The 19,705-nt window shown below is 36.9% G+C and overlaps 1 protein-coding gene across 4 annotated transcripts in view; it reads left to right on the forward strand.

Moving 5' to 3' along the window:
• ADCYAP1R1 (ADCYAP receptor type I) overlaps positions 1-19,296 on the forward strand; it is a 130,678-nt gene extending 111,382 nt beyond the window's left edge. For all 4 annotated transcript variants that reach the window (XM_085316499.1, XM_085316497.1, XM_085316498.1 and 1 more), the window contains 3 exons: positions 14,509-14,638; positions 14,847-14,888; positions 17,411-19,296. In XM_085316499.1, the coding sequence (XP_085172625.1) occupies positions 14,509-14,638; positions 14,847-14,888; positions 17,411-17,620 (382 nt within the window). In that variant the 3' untranslated portion in view covers positions 17,621-19,296. The remainder of the gene's footprint in view (positions 1-14,508; positions 14,639-14,846; positions 14,889-17,410) is intronic.
• Positions 19,297-19,705: the final 409 nt, after the last annotated feature.

Raw genomic sequence — 19,705 nt, forward strand, 5'->3', positions numbered from 1 at the left:
ATAGTCTTTCACAACTACATTTACATTTCACAAGACAAATTATTATTATTTTTTTGGATTCAGTTTTAGTTTTAGTTTTGAAGGCTAGAAGGGGAGAGTTTAGTCTTGTTTTGTGCCAAATCTCTTCAAACAGGGATTGGAATAAAGGAAGAGTGTGTGTTAAGAATATAAGATCAGGTAGGCCGTAGGTCCATAATTAGCAAAAATATAATTACACAGGGATTTATTTGTTTTCAGRGAAAGTAAGTGAAAACCCTACCCTACTTTGTTTACTTATCTGTAGAACTGCTGTGGTCTCAGTTAGTGTAAATCCCATCAACTCACAATATTTGGTGTTTTTRTAATGCTCCTGTGAGCTGTTAATCCGAATGAACAGTTCGTGGTCTGATGCACAAGGAGAGGGCCACACAAAATCACCCCAGGTGCCTGTGGAAAGTAAAGGAATTTGAATACACGTTTTCTGATGTCAAGTCTAGCTTCCTAACTTCAAGGTTGTCCTTTCGTCTGATCTGCATCCTTTTCATTCTTATAGTGGTGGTGGGAACATGCCTAAAACTATGTCCACCTTGAATGTGATTTTGTCATTTCATGGTTAACTTGCTAGAGGCAGATTCCAGAAGAGGAGATACACATTTTTAAAGGAAATTCCATTCATTTACAATGATATACCAGTGCTTTACTGGAGATTTGGCAGGCTCTGGTCTTTAAACCATTGATCACAGCATGTAACTTCTTTCTTCTGGTTGTTCCAGGATTAGCCATGATGTACRCAATGTTGACAGGTATTCTGCCCATGTTATTTCAAGTGCCTTAGAAAGTGGTTAGGATGTAAGTCTCTTGCCATATCTTTTTTTCTTAACCTGTGCAGGTGACACCTGTATCATGGAAGATTGCTAATATTTTCTATTTTGAAATAGTAATGAAAGATAGAAYAACCTGTCTTTACTACTTGTGCACATTGCTGTAAGGTATTTTTATGGGCAACTTCATGGTTCCAGTGGATGTATGGAGAGAGCAAAGGATATGACTCTGATTTGTGTTTGATATGTGAATCAGTTCTCTCTTTTATTTTTTTTTTAATCAAGGATTTAAAACTTAGTATTCATAATTAACAGTTCTCTAATGGTGACTCAAATCTTCCACTTGAATCCACTACAATCTGCGTCAGCCTTGAAGAATGAAGTTCTCTGTCCACAGACTATGTGCTAAATGAGCAAAAGCACAGATTTCCTTTTTTTTTCACTTGTTAGAAAAACAAGTCATGAACTAGAAAAGGACATATTTGCATTAAAAAAGCCACTAACAGACTTACATAGCCTTGGTTCTTCMCAAGAAAAATTAAGGAGATGTGCCAGTCAGTGAGGAACAAGACACCGCCATGTCCAATTCAAGACTGAGCTGCTCAGTCTGTTGAATTATTAGTATTGAATTCCTGTTGAAATATTAGTAGCTTAAGTCTGGCTATTTAGGGTCCAAATAGCTTTGAAATTGTACCTAAAACCTTCTGGCTTGACTCCCATCGTTGGTAAGGAACAGCACTCAACACAGCTGAAGGCTCAAGCCAATGTGATTTGTATATGTGTTTTGTGTCCATACCTGGGTACCTATGTAAATGTAGGTCTATACATACCTATAAATAAATGTTTGAAGTGGTATATATACATAAAGTTATGTTATCATTGCTTTTTAAAGTACCACAAATACTTTAGCAATGTGCACAATAGAAAGGTTCTTACTTTAATTAGTAATCAACTTAAATAAACTTAACTAAATTGTCTGCATTATTATAAGTTATCAAACCTTTGAGTTTCATAATCAGCAGAAATGAAGTAGGATTCCTAAAGAAAATGGAGCAGAGATCTCCTAAATGTGTTCTTGAAGCCACTGCACTTCATCTAAATAATAATCAAATTTTGATCTATATTGGTAAACTGCCATTGAGATCAGCAGAACTAGAAAATGTTCMTCACTAAAGACCTTGTATCTTCATGAGCTATGATTTGACTGCCAAGATTTCAAAAATTAATAGAGGTGATACATTTTTTATCAGGATGGCTTACTCACTATGGAAAATAATCTCAGCAGTTTCTGAAATTCAGATTACTTTTCAGAAATCACATACTGAGAGCTAACTTGTGAGCAACCAGGTTGTCCATTCTGGCTGTTTTCCCTTTCCCTCCTACACTGCTCATAACTGTTAGTTKTTTTGCGTTTATTGTTAGGCTGAAAGGGAGAGATTTTGAATTTTACTTGTCCTAARTCAGTTTCCATCCTCATTTCCTGAAATCAGTTACTTAGTGTAAAGGTAAAAATGGAGTCAAAGCAATCAGTCATGCCCCAGTTGCTACCGGACTGCAGAGAATGGGGAATAATTCTGACATCTCTGATCTTAAACATGCTTTGAATTTCCTTCAGAGCTTGCTGCACAGCACTATTCATGGTCTTCCATTTCCTATTTGCTACCATTCACATTTTGCATCTACCATACCGAGAACTAAAGGAGTTTAATTTCCCCTTAGTGTCTCTGCTTCTCCTTGTCATTGACTTCTCATGCCTGACTTTAGCAACTAACCCGCATCACATCCAGTGGTTTCGGTTTTATGTCTGAAGATTATTTGAAGGTACTCTAAACAAGTACATACTCGTTAGAGGAATTGGATGGGCCAAGAGAGATGGTGCTGTTGCAGTGCAGAAGGTTTTTTGATCTGGAAGGCTGAACTTCTTATGAGGCAATCACTAATGATATACATAAAAGGAGCTGTGTGATGTTAACTGGATAATTGGTTAACTCCCTGAGAAGAAATTCCTTCTGCTGTGAAGATCATGGCACAAGCTCAAAGGCTGCCAAGTTACAATAGTTTAATACTGAACTCAGTCTTTATGGAGATGATTTAAGGCAACGTGTTTTAGCTCGTGTGCATACGGYTCATATAATAGTCTAGTAATCTAGTTGCTTTGCATCTGTACCATTACTAAGAAATATTCCAAACTGTAATTCCCCTCAGTATTTCCAATGAAATCACTGGGATTGGTCGTATGATCATAAGTTTGCAAGCCAAGGTYTTTGCAACTGAGGCGGCATTCTTATTTTTCATCAGAGGAGGTTAGAGAGGTGGGCTGAAACTTGAACCACTGTCTGCAGGGATGTCATGCAAAGTGTAAGGCAGATAAGGCAAAACAAGCTAGCTGTAGCCTCAGGGCTCCRAACTGTATAAACACAGCGTAGCTACACCAGTGATGATCTCTGCTGATCGACAGGGCTGAGAGTTCTCTATAATATTTRAATGTCTACTCCTTGTGCCAGACTGGGACAACAAATTCTCAGTGGGATGTGTTTATTCATTTATTTTAAGGACAGTGAGGTGTAAGTTAATCACATTCTCTGATTTTTATGGCTGGATTTGGATGTGCATATTCTTCATTTCAAACAGCAAAACTAAATTCAAACTCCTTTAAGAATCCCACTTGGTGTAAAACCTTTTTCTCACTAAACATGCTACTGCCTTTTACCCCCAGAGTTATGTTAATGCACCTCCATCAGAATTATTCCACTGTTCATGACAATAGCCYGTGCTCTGGGGTAAGTGAGAATAATCTACTGTGTTAGAGTAGGTTCTCCAGTGTTAAGATATAGGAAAGATAGCTATTTGTARCATTGATGGTACAATTCATTAAAAGCAGGTATTTACTTGAATTATTCTTCTTTCTAGCAACAGTTTTCTTCTGTAGAGTACAACTAAATATTAATCTTTATCTCATTCTTTGATCCCTGCACACAGCAATTTGCTTTCTCCATCCTTGCCTGCCCATTATATAGATGTGAGCAAAACCAGGAATGACCAGTGTAGATTTGATATTTTGACTTTCCGTGACCGCTTGTCTTCCCTCCTCAGTTCTGAGCAAAGTTCAGGATTTTTGGACAAATAATTTCAGTTTTAATACAAATTTATTAAATATTCATTTTCAGCTTCAGCTATAGTCTGCAAGCCTCAGCCTCTGCGGAGGTGATGGTGGTTTCCTCAAAAACACACARTTCCCTTGTCAAATTATAGCAGTTATTACCATACTAGATTTCAGTTATAATGGATTAAATCTGAGTTTAATGGAATTAAGATGTATGTTTATGTAGAGTATTATACTGTACATCTTCTATAACCTGAGAGCTTTGRTAATCACAAAAGAAGATTTTTGACATACCTCTCAGCTTTTAGCTTGAAGATGTTAATTGACTTTGTAAGTACATAGATACCCAAAGTACAAATCTTCTTTATATTCCTCCAAATCACCAGGAAAAAGCAAAAAAAAAAACAAAAAATTGATCCACTGATCTGTGTAACACACATCTACTCAGAACAAAGAAGAGAAAAGCAAAACTGGCCTCACATACTAAAGCAATAGAAGAGGCCCCAAAGACTTAAAGACCATAAAGTCAGATGATAAACGAGTTCTACTACACATTAAAATTAAGTGATTTTAATGGGTTTTGGACAAGGGCTGTAAAGGAGACTTCATGTGGTTTATCTTATTGTTCTAAACTTGTTTTCAAGTTATTCCTAGTTGTGAGAGGAGGGCCTTGGAATATCTCAAGTCTCTCAAGGCTTTTGGATTTGCAGATTGTAGGGGAGAAAGTAGAGCTTTGGACAGCTCTATTAGACTAACAGTCCTAGTCTGTTTAGGTAAATAGACTAGGACTTTGACCACAACTAATGTGCCTAGGATTTTTGGACATGTTTTCAAGAGAACAGTGGAGAAATGAAGTTGCTGTTTTTAGGAAGTGCAAAAAAACTTTTAGCAAGACAGAGAGGGATGCATCCGACTAAATAAGGTAGTTATATTGAGCTTCTACTCTCAGTAGAGATCTACCCAGTGTGGTGAATAAAGTCCTTGGTACAACTCATTTCATCCTAAAGAAGATGTTAAGGTCAGATGAATCTCATTTTTTTGTTTGTTTATATCCACTGACTGCAAAAAGAGCATGGGATGACAAGATAAGAAGTTGATATCTATAGTGTGGATTTGCATGGTCAGATGAGATGAAATTAAATAAACACTCTGTAAAATGAAATTAAATAATTATTCTGGAGGGATGCACCCATGTTTTTTATTTTATGTCTGAAAGAGCTGGATGACAGGAGTGTAGTTGCATGCATTGGATCAGTGCTCACAGTCAAGCCTGAAGCAGGATGGACTTCTATAATCATCACTAACTTTTTTTTGGTACTCTGAAAATGAGTTCAGTTTTGTGGACTATTTATGTCTGATCTGCAAGTCCTGAGTTTTTGTAATTTGTATTTTGACCAGAAAACTAGTCTAGCTTCAGGAAACACTTAGGAATTGGATATCAAGAAAAACGATTCCTCCACCCATAGCAATACCAGCCATAGATAAGGAAGTGCATAGCATAAATAATAGACGGCATAAGTGCATTTTTCAAATTTTTTTCTCTTCTATACAGACTTCCTACTTCCACCTTAGTTAACGTTTTGCTGTAACTTCAGTACTTTATTTCAGTATGTTTTCTTTACATTCCTTCTCCTACTGCCACGAGTTTATGAAGTAACAGGTTGCCAATGCTATTTGCAGCGAGGCTACAGGGAGCTGTTTGAGGAGGGTGCACAAAGATTCTCGATGACGCATGGTTTTAACTTGCACACACCAGACCCTGTTGCGTTTTCCCCTAGGCTCCACCTTCAGCATATTCTGAGACAACCCACAAACCCTGCCATTCCCTGTGTGCTATTAATGACCTTGATCTTTTTTGTTATGGAACTACATGGCCTCGGTAACAAAGCATAATTTAATTCCTGTGAATTGGCAAACTCATTTTACTTCTCTAAAGCACCCATGAAAAGCCTACAAACTCTGTGCAAYTGAATTGCAACTACCTTTGCCTCGTGTTTTTTACTCTCTCATTTGCACTAACTTGTCGGCCGTCTAGGTGTTCAACCTGACAAGATGGTCTTCAGCCACATTAAGCATCATTTCATCCTGGGACTATTTAACTTTCTCTTTCCCCTTCCACTCTAGCACCCTTCCTCTTCCTCCCAGAGGCAGCTGCAGTCCATGCACAGGACACATGCGGTGAGACTCAGCTTGTTTGCCTTTAGCTGTCTAAAGTCTCGTACTGAATATAAATAGTCTGGTTGTCGTCTATGGTCAAACCGAGAGACTTGGGCACCTCCATGAGACTGTGCATCCCCTATGTATAACCCCTGTTATACAGGTCAGCTCAGCCTCTGGAAATGCCCATTTCTTTCCATAACTGAGTGAGCTAAAGGTGACAGCTCAGTTTAGATGCCTCTTGGATATAGTTAGATGTCACCTCTTCCATTCTGTGCGTGCCTACAGAGGTCTGAAGATCCTGCCCTAATTCATGTAATGTCTTGACATCCGTAATCTCATTTATATTATTTTTTCTTACTCATTTTTTTTCTCTCATTCCCTCTCTTTCTAATTCCTGCCTTTTCTGCCTCTGCTCTCTTTCTTCATTATTTTTTTTCCATGGTTTCTGCTTTAATGAAAAAAAAAGACTTTATCAATTCTGTATTTTACAAATTTTGAGTYACCTTATAATGTTCAATATCAAGAAAATAATTCTACTTAAATTGGACAGGATGGTAGAAAAAATAAAACTAAAAGCAGTGAAATAGTAATATTTTCCTATGAAAAGCTGAGAAGTTTTTCACCATAAACCAATATGTGAACCTTCACTCACTGACTGTGGAGTAGCGGCTGACTCTCAGACATTGTTTTTAGAATCAGGTTTGTCCTTTTTGATAGTTCTAGCAAACGAATAAACACCATCATGTTAGTTCTACTCATTAGAAATATCTATAGTGGAAAATCGATCTCTACCACAAAAAAACAGAACATAATCTATAGAGGAAATGTGGGTGAGAATTTTTTTTCACATTATTACTGCAATATTAAGCATGCTGGAGAAGAAAACAACCCTCTACAACACTCCATGAGCACGATTTTTCAAAGTGATTATTGATTTTTAGGTGTTTCCAGTTATGTAACTTAAAATACCTTAACAAGCACTGTTTGTTTTTTTAGCACATGATGATCATCAATCTGGTRGTAGAAATTGGTCTAATAAAATATGTTTCAACTCAGATTATCAAAAAATGAGATATTCAAATTGTGTTTTCACTTTTGAAAATCTCAGCCAAAGTAAAAAGGAAATGTCTCTAAAATGTCAATCCTTGTTCTTGATCAGTCTTAAATCACTGCTCAGCTCTGTGAAATGAGACGTGTTATATCAGGTAGTGGAAAAATTTATCAGAGRAGTGATTCTGTAAAAGTAGCACTATCATTTTCATATTTACTTCCTCAGCTTCATTCTGAAGAAATGAGGTTCAATTCACAAGTTGCTGCATATGTACATGTCACAACATCATATTCTTTCCAGCTCTTATGCTACCATGTCTAATAAATATTTTACGCTCAGAACATAACTGTCAGCTTTTGATTACCCAAAAGGGAAAGAGAAACTCTAGTAAATGAGGTTGGCTTAACAGTGTCAACAGCAGAGAGAAGTACAATCTGTTTTTTCAGTTCATTCTAMTTTACTGTTCATTTTATAAAATACATCTTCCATCTATGGCTAGGTGAACACAACAGTTGTATGACTGTGAATAGAAATAGAGTATAATTCATTTGAATAAATATAGACATTTGCCTGGTAGGCAATTGTGTTTAAAAAAAAAACAAAAACAAAAAAACAAACAAAAAAATATTCTCCTTTTATAGTCAGTGGAGGTCTAGTCAATGCAGTCAAAGAAGTTTATTGTGCTGTTCTTCCTGTCCTAAGGTGGATATCTAAAATACCCTGCCCCCAAAGTGTCTATTTTTCTCTTGACTACTTATTGTCGCCGATGATTTTAAAGGCAGCCAAGGATATTTGGCTCAGATAGAAATCTACACTGTAAATAAGCAGTCTGCCCTAAGGTGAATCTTACCAAAAAAGGAAATAATAGTCTTCCCRCAAACTTCAGCAAGAGAGTAGCATTTTCAATTCCCATATTGTTTTCAGCCTGCCAGAACATGCACAAAGTCCCGATACTTCTGTCCTTCAGATCCCTTGAAATACCTTCCCAAATTGTTACAAAACCGCCCTTCTCGGCAGACAACTGTAAAAACCTCATTCTCCATGGCAGCTCTTGCTGTATAACACAACATGCAGAGGTTATGGTCTTGGGCAACAGCGTACGTGCCTGCTGCTTTTACAGGCATACATCTRTCTTACTGTGTGTGACATGAAATAGGAAATGCCTCTGAACCGGCAGTTGTACTTGCAGTCTTCATACTAAACTCCCATCCCTATATATGAAGGAAGCTGGGCTGAGAATCACTCTTGGTGTCCATACTAGCACTCGCCACTAAAAAGAAGTTATTCACATGTTGGATATTTAGACGTGAAAATGAGGAACATCTGATCCAACTTCATCTTAGATTAATTTCCATTCTGCAAACTTATGTTACTATTTAATTGTTCTCCTCAAGTGTGCAGTCAACTTTCATTTAATATATTGTTCTTTTACACTATCAGACTGCAAAGGTCGTGTGTATTTCTGATGCGTAAGGCTGACCACCTGCCTCCGGGTTGTTCGATCTCTGGCTTGTCCGTGAATCAACACATCATGATTGCCAGCAATATCCAGTGCTTATTTTAATTTATTTATTATTTTTGCTTCAGTTAAGCAGCTGGTTTGTGCTATAATTTCATTCCGTCATGTCCGCTTCCCATCTTTGTGATGTGTCTCATAAATATGTTGAAACTGTCATACCTTGGCCTGTTCACAATATGCTGAAAAAAATGCTAATCTTGTCGTATTTAGCAGCTGCGTTCAGAAATGCTACTGTAAGCCTAAGAGGGCTAACCAGCATTCTTGCAAGATGTCAGAACTATCAACCATTACCCTGTAAGTGTACGCAATCCTGTGACATTACTGTGTTTGTATGACGCATGTTGCAAAGAACTGATTTAATACCAGCAGAGGGACAGTAATTGGAGAGCGAGTGYTCATTTGGTTCTTGTTGCATGTAGAAATTTTTTGTTGTTCTGTGCTTTTGCTGATGCGGCACGATCAAGGATTTTAAGCTTATTTGTATGAAATTTCGTAAATTATTGCAGATGCTATTTATGRTTGTGGATAGTAGCTTCCAGTTCTGATCTAAATCTCTTCTGTCACTGGATATCTTTCAATGACTTGTTTAGATTTTTGAATCACTTGCTAATATCCTTCAACGTGTGTATAGCAATTGTTAATAATATCTCATAATTATACATTAATGAGGTGAGCTCTGGTCACACTGAGAGGAAATGCTTTTACTAGAAAGTTTCCTAGAATGACTGTGGCAGGGCAGAGTTGAGCAGATCAGACTCTCATCCAGTGTAGAACAACTTATATCCATTGAACTCCACGAAATTAAGTCAGTATATATACAGAGGTGAGGAGAACAGAGGGATCAAGTATGTCTACGGCTAGCCTAAATAGCTAAATATTAGGTATGCAGTTTGAAATCATTGTCAGAGCTTCATTATTTGACCATGAAGAGTGAAGCATCAAGAAAAAGTAAACTAATGCCATTTAGTTTAGACATGATGAATTAATCACTTTATCGTAGTTCATCTCAACATGGTTAGCTGTACAAGAAGTCCACAGGATTAGGTTAGACAAGACAGGTATCTTTCAGAGATCTCTTAGATTCTATGTTCTCTGCTGAAAGTTCTCTTGCATTTGATGGCAGTTATCTGAGTGAAGATCAATATTTTCCAAGAGGTCCTGCTGCACTGATCCACAAGTRTAGCATTTTGCTGGAGAATAATCAACAGTTAGCTTTGTCACYGTTAAAGAACAAAAGAAAAGGTTTTCATAACTCATAGCTGCATATTTTATTATGTTTGATAGATGGCAAGACCCATTTTAATCATTAAAAAAAYCTTTCTTGTTCTGTGATTTTGTCACTGCAGAGTAGTAAAGTTGTCAGAAGATTCAGCCAACAAACTGACATTGATCAATAGCAGATGGAAGAAACAGATAATAGAAGACAAGAGTAGCCAGAAAGTCAATTTTCCAAGCCCAGAAAAGCTCAAAGACCAGAAGCTCTTTACCAGTTAGGTAAAAATCAGACCCACATTTAGGAGACTGTTTTAAATATGACGTTTACCACTTAATCTACATCCTGATGCAGCATAAGTTTCTCACAGAGCCTTTGCAGAGAAACAGATTCCCCGCTAAGTAAACGCAGTATTTTAGAAAGACAGAAGACTGACAACTCTCCATAYGACATCTTCTAGCTAGTCAATGCCAAGGTGTATTCAAGACAGTRAGGAAGCCAGAAAAAGACCTGTCTGTATGCCATCTCATAAATGAAATTAAACCTCATTTTTTTTGTGTCAAAGTATGAAGATCTCAATAAGCCTCCACAGCTTTTAAAGTCCTTAGTCTGTGATTTATACATGAGAAAATAAAAAAGYTGTAATCACTTATTGTGTTTAGGTGTTACCTCAAGTCTTCAAAAGTGATCCTACACACCTAATTAATCTTTTTGATAGGAGATGTACCTATCAAGGGGACAACTGAGTTTCTTGAAAGTCACTTGCTTAACTGTATTTAGCATCTTCTTAGGTAGCTTAGATAAAATAGATACATTTATTAAATCCCATCCTTACCAAGCATTTTACTACTMTGGCATCCTGTATCTTCATGGTTTGCTCTTTATTATTCTATTTAAAATATTATCACTATTATTTTTGTACACATTCCTCAACAAGTTTGGAGAAGGATGTGGGATTCCTCTACTCTGGACTTTAGAAGTTGACGGTGCAGCTCTCCATATGACAAACTCAGCCCAGATTCCCTTTGTGGTTGATGGAGAGACTGTTAGGCCTTTGATGAGGTGTGTTATATTTGAACGTTTAAAACCTCCTTAGGAGGAGATGATTCATCCTTGTGAACACCTATTACTCTTCATTGTCAATGAAGCGAGCGTGGGTGTGGAATTAATTTAAATAAAAGACAATGTTTACTTTGTAGGTATCTAATTACTTTAAGATAGTCAATATATATCAAAAGATGCATTCAGTAGTTGCCTGATGGTGTTTACWGCAGGATTCACTTTAACGAGATAACACATCCACGTGCCAGAATTCTGCTGTAAAAGTGCCTGTTTCTCCGCACTGACTTTAAAGGCATTATGTTAATAATTTAAATATAGATATCTGCAGCACGTACATCCATATATGTGAGATGAATCTTGTTATGCACAACTAGTTCAAAACTTGATATCTTCACTGTAGAAGTCTATATTTGATCAGATTGATTCCACTTAAGGGTCAACATTCAAACCGATCCGTTCTCTTGCTTCAAAGAAGCAGGCTCAGGTAGCATAACAACGATTACGTATTCATTCAAAGGCTATAGCTTTGCAGAGCTTTTGCATCCTTTGGCAGTCTATGGTATTTTGTCTCAAAGATATTGAGAGGTGAGAACATCTAAGTCCAAGGTAAAAGGCTGTTTGAGAAAGTGAAAGTTATTGTGTATTTTCTCTTTATTTTAATAGTATTCATCAAATGTTATATATAAGTTACAACAGCTTTTGTTAAGCTACGTGATTTTCTGATTAGCCCAATAGAAGCAGCCACAGTCCCGTGAGAAATGGCACAGGACACGTGTTCAGTGCAGAAAGGTTAGCTGGAATTGAAGGAAGAGTAAGCTCTAAGTCTGTCACACTYGTCTTCTCACCTCTGCCTCAGAGACAGGAAGAAGAATGGCAACCAAAAATGTCCTCATACAATAACTTCCATAGCTATGGGTCCCCTGGTGTAGAGGACCTATGTTTTCAAAGTTAGAGGACCTTTCTATTTTCGTTCCCTTTAATGGTAAAGGTGCCTTTCTGTAATTTGTATTGGTTAACAGAGCACCCTCACAAGAGAAGCGAGGAAAAACAGAGGATATCCTTACGTGCATCTCTTTGGACTAATATGTTCTGGAAAGTTCACTTTCATCGTCATTCTATTGGCAAGAATTTCATTTTTAAGACATTTTAGAGGAAAACAGAAGAAAAACAATCTAATGTCACCTTCAATAGATGTTGGAAAATGCTTTGCTTTTTTAAAATAACCTTGAGATATTCCTCTCCCTGAGGGAACATAAATATGCTTTCTTGCTACACACCTTGGAGAACATGTCTCTTCTAAACAGACGTTTTAASCCCAGCTGAACTCCTCAGAGCTCTTGGATATGTCCTCTTGCTTGTCCCAGAGARCGAGTTAAAAAAAAAGAGGGTGGATATCTGTGGCTGTTACACAGATGAGAATTTCAATGTATTCTTAGTTTTAACATCTTCATTTCACCATTGCACATAATAGCTGCTGCTTTAAGACCTCTTTCTTCCTAATGTTCTTGAGAAAACACAATTCATCATCATCCACACAACTCTTAATAACCTCTAAGGCTATTCTCACCATCCTTACAAAAATCTTTTTCCTCTTTATAGATCTTAATCATCTGTAATTTTCAGAATGTGCTATTTCTTTCTTTTCTGTATTTTCTTGATGACTTTTATGACAATACTGAAGACAATATCTCAAATAAGTTGAGGAGGACATTGTATTTAAAGACCCTGCAAACTAATTATATGAATAATCAGATACGATTAACGCCAGAAAACTAACTGTAGAAAAAGCCRTCCTCAGTTTTTTCCTCAAAGCTAATCCCCTATGAGGTGAAAAACGAGATATTATTAGGCAAACACATTTTTTTCTTTTTAATCAAAATTTTATCTCTTTTTTTATTATTCTGTATATACAGGGTCACTAATTTTGAGAAATGATGTTTCTTTGTCCAGTTTACTACCTCATTTGATTTCTTTGTAATCCACGGCTAGTTTAAAACACTGTTATATGCCTTGCATACTTTTTTGTTTATGGAACTAGTATTGTTTTATATTTTTTTCCACAAATTTTCTGTTCTTTTTCATTCATTTGATTACATGTCCATAGGGAAGAAGGACTAAAAGGGACCTTGAAAGGTCTTTAAGTCAAAAGGATGGGTCAATCCTTGTTCACTTCCTTTTCCTAGAGATCACTGAAGTTGGAGATTCTGTATGCTTCTTATCAACCTGTTCCAAGGTTTTCCTCTCTCTGTTGCTAAAAACAATAATAATAAAAAAAGTATTTTTGGTTAATGTCTATCTTGATATTTCACAAGAACAAGACGTCCTCTAGTTTGTGAGTTGAGGTTTGAGAGCTGATGTGTCCCTCACAAATGAATCATATGATATTTAGTACCATCTAAGGGTAAGGGCTATTGTATGCTTATCACCATCAGTACAGGAAACACAACTGAGGGTCACTCAGGACCAACAAGGAACTAATATCCCATTTCCAGTTTRGTGTTGGATATGCTCACAGACTTCTTGGAAGTGTCTTAGTTAAACTTTCACTTTCAGTGACATAGAGTTGCATACATAATGAGCAAATTCAAACCTATGTGTAATCTATCATGTAGATGAAAGCAGATTAAAAAWTTAAAWTTGAAATAATACGGAGCTCTTCCAGCAGGCTTTACAGTTTTTAGCTTTCTCTGCCCTCCCTCTATCACCTTAATTTATCTGAAGGGACTCGGTCACTTTTTGTTCCCCTTTAAAAATGACCAAAATGTTACTTTAGGCCATTTAACTAAAACAAAGCACTTGCTCATTCAGAGATTCCTTTTTCTTGCATATTTTCTGCTTCCCAATCAGCAAATGATACTGACCAAAGCTGATGCATAAGTCCTGTGCTGGACCCCTACATTTGTTGAATGTTGTCCATRTTCAGGTAGTGCTCAAAGGTCACACGTTTTTATCCAGCCCTTTTGTCTAGACCAGCAGGATCTGATTTCCCTGCCAATCCTCTTTATTCCGATGCAACGGAAATTAGTTACACAACGGAATTACACTTAAGTTTCCAACTCTATAAATGAAACCAAAATCACAACCTTGAGGAGTAATCGTGAGTTTAAGAGCATGCGTGGTTTTTGGCTTTAGTTTTGTTGTTGTTCTGGGTTTCTTGYTCAATGTAGAAATAAATTCACAAAAAAAAGTCATTCCACACACTTCATTGGGACTAAGCAATTAAATGAGAGGGTTTTAATGTGTTCTTGTAGCAGTTTGAGTCTCATGCCAAGATTACCTTTTTCATGTCTGRCACTATAGAAAAAAATTCTGCTTTATAATGATGCAAACCAAAACAGCAATACAGAATATTAACCATTATTAATGTGCAGCTTTGTGCTGTTATTGTACTAGTATGAAGAACCGGGTGAAAACAACAGTGTGTGTAGAATCACTGTCTGGGAGCAAAGGGGAATGTTGCAAATGTGTATGTATAATTATATAATGTATATATTTACCAAAAGGGAGGCAAGAAAATATTTGCTGGATTTTCTTCTTTAATTAAAGCACAGGTTGTTTATTACAAAGCTGCATTAAAGTTCTTTCACTCTATTATAACAGGAGACTGGCTCGCTCTACGCTACTGCTTATCCCCTTGTTTGGAATTCACTACACGGTGTTTGCTTTTTCTCCTGAAAATGTCAGTAAGCGGGAGAGACTAGTGTTTGAATTGGGACTGGGATCTTTCCAGGTGATTATACAGTGAATTCTGCTTTTGTTAAAAATAAATCTGCATTCATTGTGATCATTTTGCATGCAWAGTTCTCAGACTCTGTTTATTCACATATACATATGCTGTGTAGACTAGGATTGTTTGTTTGTTTGTTTTTAAACTCCAGCTATTTTCTGGCATTTCCTGAAGGATCTGAATTACAGTTTTTTCTCTCCCATTTACCTAGGGTTTTGTTGTTGCTGTTCTCTATTGTTTCTTGAATGGGGAGGTAAGATTTTTAATATTTGACCTCTCCCACCCTTACCATCCCCATCACATTTCCTTGTGGGACTAACTGTCATTCCAATCCCTACCTGTAACTCATCACCTACCATATTCCCTGGTACCTTAGTCCAAACCTCACAGTGTCTCAGCAAAAGAAACAGCAAGTGYAATTTCTTCATTAAAGCAAAACATTGCTCTTGCCAGAGAGGATGGCCCAGATTAATGCTAACAGACTAGTTTCCCAGGACTCCTTCTTGATTCAACTGAGAGATAAACACCTTCAAGGAGAGGCTCAGATCTTGACTGGACCGAAACACTCTCTGAAGGTGCCTTTATCTTTCCATTGACTACAATGAATCAGGAGCAAGTAAGTTTCGAATTTAGGAATCTTACTTAAGTGTCTAGGGTTATGAGGAATGGACCTCGACCACTCTTGCTAACGTCATTAAGTCACTTGGACCTCCTTGCACGAGGTGAAGATTGGGCATTTTGTGTCATGTGACAAAACCCTTACTGCAAATACAGGATAGTGCAGTTGCTTAAGCAGTTGCTATTACTGCTAACAAATGTTTTGCTAGAACTAGCTGGGTAAACTGAAAAGAATATTCTATATAGAATATTGTTATTTTGGAGATTGGTTTTCTCCATAATGTAAAAAATTTTTGTCTCAGAAAGACAKTAAAATTTAAGTGTTCTTCATTGTTTTACTACACATTTTTTTTTGACAGCTACTGTTCTGAGCAATCACCTTTTGGTTGCTGTAGCTTTGGTTTTGTATTTAAGAGCAGTTTTGATAATGGTCCAGTTGRACATTTGGAAATTGAGATGTTTGTGATCTTTAATACAGTTCTACTAAATAACAAAGGCAGAGTAATGATTAAAGTTCTAAAATGGCTTCAGTCTGTACTTAGGTATTGAAATATTCAACATCTAAGGCTGGGGTAACCATCCTAGGCTCCCTGAATYGCCTATATAGAGAAAGAATAACTTCTAGAAGATGCTTTATCTCACCTTATGGTAGATATTTAAGACAGGCCAAATGAATTGTCGTTCAGAGGTGCCTGTTAAACTGACTTTAAAGGAACTAGTTCGAAATTTAAACTTCTAATTTCTGAGTATCTAAAGAAGGAAAGGATGAACCATATCCCAGACACGTGGTCTTGTCCTCATTCAGTGGGTAACACTAGTTTATGTTGGCTGACCTCATCCTACAATATATGGTACAGAGAGTACTATACTTGCAGGGATGTTAATGGGGAAAATGATTATCATATCATATCRCATTATCTAATATTGATTACGTTCTCAAGGCAATTGTAAGCAGCATCCTAAAAAGTCTGACAAAGATGAATTTATCATACTGAAGACTGATATAAAACTTCTCCTTTGTACAATAGTACTACACTATATCTTTGCCTACTTATTCAACCCAACTATTAAGCTCAAGAATACACTATGTAATTGGGGTATGGTATAAATTAGAATTTATAAAGCGTTTTCCATCTCTTTACATTTGAAAGTCTGAAACTGTTTCCTGTTGAACTTTTCTGTAGGCATTTGTATGTGTGTGTTTATGTATGTTTATGCAGAARTGCCAATCAAGCTTAATTTTTGATTCACTGTTCTGATCTGCGAATTGTCACTTCTCTGACTGCATTCASTGGACTGAATATCTGAGATAAAGTTTTTTCTGAATTAGTTGAAAATTACTCCCCACTCAGCACTACCTTAAAAGGACTATACACGGTTCATCCTTTTTCTTTTACATTGATTCACTTCTATTGTGCAGTTCAGGAAAAGACTTCCTGAAATCACCTGAAATCTTGGAAAATCCATCAATAACTACTAAAGACAAGCAGAGCACCTTTGATACTGTAGGCTGAAAAATTATACTGGTGTCTCCCAGAGCCTTCTTCAAAATGAAGTCAAAAGGATGAGTTCCCGTGAATGTGTTTGTATTTGAGGCTGTAGGTCCTGAGGAACAATTTTACAGAGAGACCTCCAAAACTGTGGAGCAGGAAATGAATCAATTTATGTTGTTACGTATGAGAGAGATTCGGGCATTATCTTAAGATGATCTTTATCTAGTTAAAGCACTAAGATTTTGCTTGCAATATCCAAAGCAATTCCTGGCAAAAGACAAGCTACTGTTGTGAGCAGGTTATTTCATTACTGTCCAGAATCTTTTGGGTGCWGGTTTCCTTGGCTCCTTTTTATGTGTTTAGTAGTGATCAATGGTGAAAACATGATATTTTTTTTTCCAAGAGGCTAACACGTTGTTTCTGTTGTAGGTAGTGTTGAATAGGTCTTCTATTCATTAAGGATTCCCAAATTATCTGAGGTCAGACACAGATTCCAGGCAGTTGTTCCCATGGCATGCCTTGCCGTCTTTGAACATAGGGAAATCAYCTCATAATTCACTGATATGAAGAATTTAACAATAACTTTAAACTTTTTTTTTCTGAACTTGATAATTTGTCAGCATGTCCTCGAGCGGCTAAGTACATAAAAAATGACCTTTTGAAGTTTCTCCCTAAAGGTGCAATCAGAAATAAAGAGAAAATGGAGGAGCTGGAAAGTCAACCGGTATTTTGCTGTGGATTTCAAACATCGTCATCCTTCTCTAGCGAGCAGCGGAGTGAACGGGGGGACACAACTCTCCATTCTGAGCAAGAGCAGCTCTCAGATTCGGATGTCCAGCATAAATGCGGAGAATCTAGCGACATGAGCAGCTAAGGAAAACAAATCAATCAACAAACAAACCAAAAAAATCCCTTTAAAAAGAAAATAAAATAATAGATTTCAAGTTGGTGAGGGTTTATTTTCCCTTGTCTTCCCTTCCCTTCTCTTCCCTTCTCTTCCCTTCTCTTCCCTTCTCTTCCTTTCCTCCTTCTCCTCTCCTTTCTTCAAAATATCCTTGATGTTTTCAGAGGTGAAAAAGCAAAGGAAATGTATATATATATATGTTTTTAACAGTCACTGTAAATACACAACTGTAACCAAGGCCATTGATGGAAAAATACTTACAAGAAAAACAACAGGCCAAGCCCACCCACTCAATGATTTACATTTCAGAGCATCTGCAAGTAATCCGTTGTCCGTCAAAAGTAACAAGTGATTGCTGTGCAGTTGTGATCTGTGGTTGCCAACCCGATACTAATCTGTGAATGGATATGATCTTGTTATTTTTCAAGTTGGTTTTCATTTTGTTTTTGGATTTGGCTCTGTTTTTTTCTATTCAGACATATCTTAGCCTGTCCCAGTCTTTTGGCATGTGAATCTCTGCAGTGCCTCTCTTTTGAGTCTCTAGAATAGAGTCAACATGCTTGGGTTAATCATACCAGCCGGTTCAGGAAGGACTCCAGAAAACCAGTATCGTGACTGGGTTTAGTCAGATGTACTCAGTGGACTTGAAGAAGCTGCTGTGCCAATACGAAGCTGCGTAGCTGTCATCAATCAGCAGGGGGGATCCAGGCCAGAGAGATGAGATCAGCTAACTTTTTCCATTCCCAAGGACACTTCAGAGAATGCTTTATGTTCTAGCTAAGCTGTGAATTTTTTAAAAGGACCATGAAGTTGAGATATATCTATATTTTTGTCATTGACTGATTGCTAAGTCGRTTGACTGATTGATTGGATTCTTTAAGTAATAAAAATAATTGACCCCTCACTCCCACCTTAAGAGTAAAAGTCAGTTCCAGGATGGTTTTCCCTCCAGATAACCTTGGACCCTCTGCACCTGTGTCCAATACATGGCATGTTTTGGGGTAGTGGTGTCACAGAGTGAGACCTGGTTGTTATGACTCTTCTTTGCCAGAGCAAGAGGCRCAAGAGCAACCTGGCAAGATCATCCTGAAAGGTAACGGTCATCAGCATGTAGTGAGCATCTAAACTGAATAATAGGACRCTATAGAAGGAAAAGATAAAGACTTTGGACGACTTCTCATATCTGGCAATTTTCCTTCTCTTTGGATGTTCTGTTTGCTTAACCACAGATGTTCTTACTGCTTTTGTTTGAGAGAAACAAAAACATTCTTCCCAATTTTGCCTTGTAGTTAAAGCCACGACTGGTGCATATCTACTTCAGTCAAATGTTGATGATGTCAATTCTTAAAAGTCTTTATATGGTGCATAAAGACTTTGAGGACAGTACTAGCTCTCACTTCATTGTGGATTTATGAACTGATATATATATATATATATATATATACACATAAATATATATATATGTGCGTGTACATGTGTGCGTATATTAAAAAGCAAAAATGGAAATGACATTTCAAATGTGAAGTTATGAACTCAAACTAATAGTAACCAGGAAATTCAAAATTCAAGTTTGTTCTTTGTTAGTTGACCTGACTTTGAAAAAAAAGTGAAAGACTCAATTTCAGTGTCAGCTGAGCTTTTAATTTCACTGGTTTTTGTTAGTTTAAGTTAAAAACTTTTAATGTCATTTTAAGTATAGATTTTTTWAAAATAATGTTAGTTTCCTTATTTTTAAAAGGAAAAGACAAAAGAGTCACAGAAAGTTGTGAAAGGAGTATTAATTATAATACTTTACACTTATATGGTGTTTTATGGGACATAATCTGCTCTCAKCTGCAGCAGTAAAAATGAATGTAAATGGAAGTTATTTCAGGAGGAGTCACTCCTGAACTCATTTGAAACAGACAGAAATGTCGAGACTGATTTCGTACTGGTACAGAATCATGCTCTTACGAAACACTTACACCCCAGTCCGGTGAAATCTACCCTCGTGCGGAGGACCAGCAAAACAATTAAGTCACTGAAATATACTCTGGTATGTTAAGGATGTTACAT

This window comes from Rhea americana, unplaced genomic scaffold (assembly GCF_003343005.1).
Source record: "Rhea americana isolate MKP2758 unplaced genomic scaffold, rheAme1 scaffold_47, whole genome shotgun sequence".
NCBI lineage: Eukaryota > Metazoa > Chordata > Aves > Rheiformes > Rheidae > Rhea > Rhea americana.